The sequence below is a fragment of the Olea europaea genome, chromosome 4 (genome assembly GCF_002742605.1).
Source record: "Olea europaea var. sylvestris chromosome 4, O_europaea_v1, whole genome shotgun sequence".
NCBI lineage: Eukaryota > Viridiplantae > Streptophyta > Magnoliopsida > Lamiales > Oleaceae > Olea > Olea europaea.
The window spans coordinates 10044389-10051051 of NC_036240.1; the positions used below are offsets into that span (position 1 = coordinate 10044389).

General features: G+C 35.2%; 1 protein-coding gene across 1 annotated transcript; it reads left to right on the forward strand.

The window, feature by feature from the left end:
* On the forward strand, positions 1-6663 carry LOC111393592 (MACPF domain-containing protein At4g24290-like). The gene is made up of 7 exons (XM_023019198.1): positions 1-462; positions 2259-2497; positions 3555-3753; positions 3869-3946; positions 4018-4201; positions 4369-4535; positions 5744-6663. Exons 1-7 carry the CDS (start codon positions 181-183, stop codon positions 6452-6454), a joined length of 1860 nt encoding a protein of 619 aa, XP_022874966.1. The 5' UTR covers positions 1-180; the 3' UTR covers positions 6455-6663.

The following is a 6663-nucleotide window of genomic DNA, read 5'->3' on the forward strand; positions in this document are numbered from 1 at the left end:
ACATTTCTAGTAAAAAAAGTCAAACTTTTATCTTATCAATTTTCACGTCACCACCAAAATCTCCATTAAAACCCCCAGCCGATTTCACCTCTATGCACATCACAACCATTCTCGCCGGACTTTTTCTCTTGTCAGCGCCAACTTTTCAACTCTCGAATCGACGCTTATTCGTTTTGCTCCATGTACGAATCCTTTGATAGCAAAGACTATGAGATGAAGCCCATAGAGATACGGGCAGTTGAAGCCCTAGGCCTTGGTTTCGATTTGGCCAGCGATTTTCGGCTCAAATTCGTAAAAAGGTGCCCCGATGGCGGAAGATTGGTGAGTTTAGATGAGAGGAATAAGAAGGATGTGGTAATTCCAGGACTCGGGGGCGTGAAGATTCCCGACGTACCCGATTGCATTCGGGTCGATAAAGGGGACCACATTAGGTTTAAGTCCGATGTTCTTCAATTTAATCAGGTCCCTTGTTTATAATTTTCCATTATTTTCTGTTTTGTTTACATGGATTGCATTTTCTTGTGAATTTATGTACATGGGTATTGTGTAATTGTGTCGATTATGAGTTTTGGAGCTAAAAATAAACGCGTGGTGAGATGTTTAGCACAACAGCTTTTAATGAATTTGAAGTGCGATAAGTTGTATCTTTTTCACTAATAGTTGTACTCTATTTGTCAGAGCGAGGTACAACTTTTGAAGAATGAGATTTTGTGTGGGAGACATTTTGGTTATTTAAGTTACTGAAGGGGAGAGATATTGATTATTATACACATATGATAGTTTTGATTATGATTTTTGGAGCTAAAAATGTAATCTTAACGCATAATATGATTGGTGAGGTGTTGGATACTAAAGATTGAGGAATAGCTCTTAATCAATTTGATGTGGTAGCAATAATATGAGTTGTAATCTTACTTCTGTTTTGAAGCACATGGCATCTCTATATTTTGGTAATTTATTTTTAGAGAGACAATAATTATTCTAAAATATACCCTATCATGCGCATATTTATAATGGTGTCGATTATAAATTTGGTGCTAAAAATATAGTCCTAAGGCATAAGATGATTGCTATGGCACCAATTCGTTTATGATGCTTGTACTTGAATTTGTGATAAAGCACGGGAGAAGTTGTGAAAGCATGAAATGGCATATGATTGTTTTTATATTTATGTTTAAGTGGTTGTTAAAAAAATTGTAAGTGTGATGCTGATCCTACAGCATACAGATACCGGCGCAAATATTCCTCTCTTTTCCTTAAACTCAATTTATTGTCATCTCCTCGATTTTCGGACCATGAAAAGCTAATGAAACCATCAACTTATGGCTAATAATTTCGAGGTTTCTCCTGCTTTTCCTTCATATACTTAACAAAATAAACAGTGGAAATTATGAAAATATACTTAGTGATCATGCCTTCATGAGAAAGTAATGCCGTCAAGTCCTGTTTTATCTTAAATTTTAATATTTCTCTGGTACTTAGATAATATAACGTGAAACTCAGGAGTATAATATAACATGAAAATCAGGATTCAAGATTAAGATTCTAACTTCAAATGCTAGCAGCTCTGTTAAGAGGGAACATGAATGGACCACTTCATGCAAATGGATTCTCTTCAGGAAAAAGTGAAGAACCTCACCTTATGTTTTTAGACGAAGTCATTAAGTTGTTAAGCCTTTGAAAAATTCCGTTGACTGACAAACTGGTGAAAATAACTGTAACTTTTTAGCTGTGTTGCACAACACTTCAATTAGGGTTGCATGTCCATGTTCCCTCACTCAGACTCTACCAGTTTTGTTTAATTGGATTTTAGTTATTATGATATAACAAATAAGTACTCTTATTTAAAAGATTTAAACAGGAAAATTAATAATGTGTAAAACTATAGTTATAATATATATACGTGAAGAATTTTAATCACATCCCGGGTTTGAAAAACTGCATGTACGACACGTCTTGGTGCATCATAGCTTTTTAGTATACCTTTCTTCTAAGTTTGAAATTAATTTATTGATGAAAGCTAAGTAGTGTAGTAACACCATGTACACTGTAATACCGTATCAAATAAAGGACATCCTCCAAAATGGTGGTCTATGTAGGTAGACTTTCGATGAACGGAAGTAGATGCACAATGAGATTCACCCTGGGTTGACTTCACCTTTTAACATTCATCTTTTTGCTCAATCAACAATTGTCATGTGAAATTCTGCAATGTTTTAACTCTTCATTGCTAATCTGATATCAATTCCTTATGGCAGATGTCAGAGCTACTTAATCAAAAATCATCAGTACAGGGAAAGATTCCTTCAGGATACCTTAATTCTATTTTTGATTTAACTGGAGCCTGGTTGAATGATGCTGCAGACGCCAAGTATCTAGCCTTCGATGGTTATTTCATCTCACTTTACTATTTGCACCTTACTGCATCAAGTTTAGTACTTCATGACCATGTAAAGAAGGCTGTTCCTTCCCACTGGAATCCGGCATCATTGTCTAGGTAATGTTCGAACTTGACAGTATTATTTGATGAACTTCAGAGCTCCTGATTACATGACTAAATAAGAGAGAAAAATAAAATAAAAATACATATAAATATGATGATTAATCCAATAACAAAATCAGGGAGTTTTGGCAAATAATGTTAGATTTTCTAAGCCGTATTGCAGTAATGGAAATAAAACTAAGCCCTAGTTTGACAATCATTATTTGAAGACTCTTATTTCTATATACTCATTTTCAACTACACATTTAAGTAATAAAATATTCTGCACATAAATAAAAACTTTCCCTATTTTAACCACACATTCTTCAAAAAATCACTATTCAAAACATTGTTTTGGCCAAATCATGGCCATCAAACAGGGGCTAAAGGTTGTATCCTCATATAAAATACCTTTTCGTTTCTATCCTTTTTTTCTTTCCGGATTGTGGTGGGTGGGATTTTGAGTAGTTTGTAGAAATGTTATTTTCTAGTATCATGGTGAACTTATGTACTGCATATGCTATTAGATTCTTGCAATTTGTTTATGATAATGATCTAAACATTCTAATAAGTTAAAAGTTCTGGATAATGTGCATTCTCTTAGAACGTGCAGTAGATGCTGTTGCATTTTTTATTTTTTTTAAAATTAAAAAAAAAAAAAATTGACTTTTGAGCTTCTCTATATCTATGTATTATAAGCTTCAACTTTGTTTGCAAATCGTTCTTGTTTAAATGTTTGTTTTCATATTTTCTTGTTGATATTTTTATTATATCTCTTCTTGATGCCCTGTGTTCTTTTTGTGGCCATAAGACTCATTGCCTTGTTCATGTTTAGATCAAGCACAAAATATGCTTAATGCTTATACCAATACTATAATAGAAATAGTATAACCTTTTGTGCACTTTTGCTATGTCAAAATTTGCCTTCCTGATTACTGGATGCAACCAGGTGTATGTTTGCTTCAGTGCGTGACCTTCATAGTTTATTGCACTGGTTGTGCTATAAACCTTCAATATTGATATTACTGCTACCATTTGGTATTAATAATAATAATTCATTTTTCTTAGCCAGGTTTATCAAGACTTATGGAACGCACATTATCATTGGAATGGCTGTTGGAGGCCAGGATTTACTTTGTGTTAAACAGAGACCGACTTCTCCAATTCCTCCAGCTGAACTCAAGGGATACTTGGAGGATCTTGGAGATTGCCTTTTCTCTGATACTAACAGTCCTATTCTGGACAGGAAAGTGGTTGATAACAAAAAAAAGGTATATGCTCACAGATATATGTGTGCAGTTGTGTCCGAGCATGTTCGCATATCTTTGTTGTTTCTCTTTAGGCTGTAATTTCACAACAAATAATGTAATTAATTCGATTATGTAGGTTCCCGAGGTATTTAATCGTATGTTACAGGCGCATACCATGCAATTTACCAGCATTACTGAAACATCGAGCAAGGATGTAAGATATCTCATTCTTCATGATTTCTTAGGATACCTATGCGTATAGACTTATGATGTGATATGCAACAGGGACTTACACTTATTTGGTCCAAAAGAGGAGGGGATGTGTTTGCACAAAGTCACTCCAGGTGGCTTCAGACGATGGCTGCTAATCCAGAAGCTGTACTCTTTAAATTTGTACCTATTACTTCTCTGCTTAATGGGATTCCAGGGAGTGGCTATCTTAGTCATGCAATAAACTTGTATCTTCGATGTATGATTCTGGATCCATTGTTATGACTAATACTGTATTTTCTTCTGGGTGGTCCATGTTGTCTCTTTTCACTATTTATCAAGCACTAGCTGCATGGTGTACTTGTACTAGCCATCATTTCTCATTTAATTTTATTTTGGAAAATAATATTATGTTTCTAATGTCAGACAAGCCAGCTTTAGAAGATCTGCAGTATTTTTTGGAGTTTCAAGTTCCTAGTCAGTGGGCACCTTTATTCTGTGAATTACCTCTTAGACATCAAAGAAGGAAGGCTTCTTTTCCTTCATTGCAGTTCAGTTTCTTAGGTCCAAAGATTTATGTTAGCTCCACCCAGGTAATTGCAATTTCACCTAGTAAAAATGCAGAAATGAAAATTTTGAACAAAATCTTGTTTTCTTGATTGGTGGATTAATTAAGGGTACATGATTGTAGCTTCAAATATCAAGTTAACTTAATTGTGTAACTTATAGATAACTCCCCATTCTCAATTTTGTCCCCTTTGATTTGCTAACAATGTTGATAAAAGCCAAAATCATAATCTTATAGGTTGTTTTATTAGTTTTGATGCTTTTGTTGTAATATTTTGTAGATACTTCTGTGCCTTTTCAGTATGTGTAGCTTGTATTTGAACGCTCAATTTTGGAAAATAATCGACTTTTGCCCAAGTTAATGGCTTAATAATTAGTGCTGGAAGTAACAAACAATGGAAGTCAGAGAAGGGGGATATTCTAAGCTTGTCTACTTTAGAGTGTAGATTTCTGATAGAAATTGTTCAAGCTAGAAACATGCAAAATTTTAGATATCCATTGATTCTTCAATAAAAGAAATAGAAAAATGCATGCATTTCAACGACTGACTGTTGAATAGTATTCTCATAATTTAACATAGCTGAACTGACTTCGAGTTGGCTGTGCTATTTTCTTGCTCTTTGTGCTGTGGAATCCAAATATGTTGGACTGGAGATGATAAAATTCCAAAGACATAAACACATAAAAAATAAAATAATAAAAATGGTATAGACTGTTTATATACGCCATCCAGTTGGGTTAGGAATTTGTACTACTTTCAGTACATTTGCCATTTAATGGCGTTTTACTTGTACTCGCCAGCCTTATCTTATAGAAATAAGGCTATTGGAAAAATTTTGCAGATATTGAATATTCCAACCATTAGAAGCTTCATTTGAATTTGTAGATTACACTCAACATACTTGGCTTTATTTTGTCTGTCATATTTCCTTCTGAAAGTGAATAGTGTCCTCATGCTCTGCAACATAATTTATGGTTCTGCTTCTTCTTTTTCTTGCTTGACTTGATCTAATTTTCAAATCATAGTTTTCAGAGAACCTTCAACAAAAACCCTTTTCTTAATTCCTTAAGTAGAAGATATGAACTTTGGTGGCCTTATTTTGTAGTGCTTGCACTATAACTTTCTCTTGTTATTTTCCCAATAGAGAATTGCTGTTGAATTTTGTTTTCTTCAGCCACTAATTTTGTGATCGCACATATTGATCAAACTTTTTTCATTTTGATTCGGTTTTAGGTTGCGAGTGATGGAAAACCCATTATTGGCCTCCGCTTGTACTTGGAAGGAAAGAAAAGCAACAGGTTGGCAATTCACGTACAGCATCTTTCAAGTCTTCCAAACATAATGGCGTTCACCTCAGGTAATGGAAACATTTGCAGGCCACAGTGGCGGGGTTCTGATGATTACGAATTTAGCAAAGAGTACTTAGAACCAGTCCGATGGAAGAGATATTCAAATGTATGCTCATCGGTAGTAAAGCACGATCCCAGCTGGGTAGTAGGTGAATCCCCTGGTGTTTTTGTTGTGAGCGGCGCACAGCTAGTTACCAAGGGTAAATGGCCAAGAAAAGTTCTTCACCTCCGCTTGCTTTATACCCACCTACCTAACTGCACCATTCGAAAGACAGAGTGGGCATCAGCACCTGAAGCTTCTCGGAAGTCGAGTTTCCTCACGAATTTGAGCACGACTTTCACATTCACCCAACGGGCAGTTACTGACGCTCCAAAGCAACTTCCGGCAACCTTGAACTCTGGTGTTTATCCTGATGGTCCACCCGTGCCCGTTCGGTCTACAAAGCTACTTAAATACGTGGATACAACCGAGGTTGCACGAGGTCCATATGACACCCCAGGACATTGGTTGGTAACGGCTGCTAAGTTGGTGGTTGAAGGTGGTAAAATTGGCTTGCAAGTGAAATTTGCATTATTAGACTATTCACAAGAATGATAATGTTATTTTGTAAATATTGAACAGGATTCAGGTTACTACTTTTATGATTTTGCTTTCTATTATATTCTTTTACCTATAAATGTACGGAGAGTGTGTACTATAATGTAAGCAGCATACGATAAATGTCGTCTTGTACAAAAACAAAATTACTGAATTTCGTGGTTGATGGCCGAGTTGTAAGTGGTATCCTTTATAGTTTGATGATT

Excerpts from the sequence above, each read along its gene's own strand:
- LOC111393592 (XM_023019198.1), top strand. The coding sequence starts at position 181 with ATGTACGAATCCTTTGATAGCAAAGACTATGAGATGAAGCCCATAGAG. Across the intron at positions 3,947-4,017 it reads CTGAAACATCGAGCAAGGAT|GGACTTACACTTATTTGGTC; the intron begins GTAAGATATCTC and ends GATATGCAACAG. Across the intron at positions 4,536-5,743 it reads TTTATGTTAGCTCCACCCAG|GTTGCGAGTGATGGAAAACC; the intron begins GTAATTGCAATT and ends ATTCGGTTTTAG.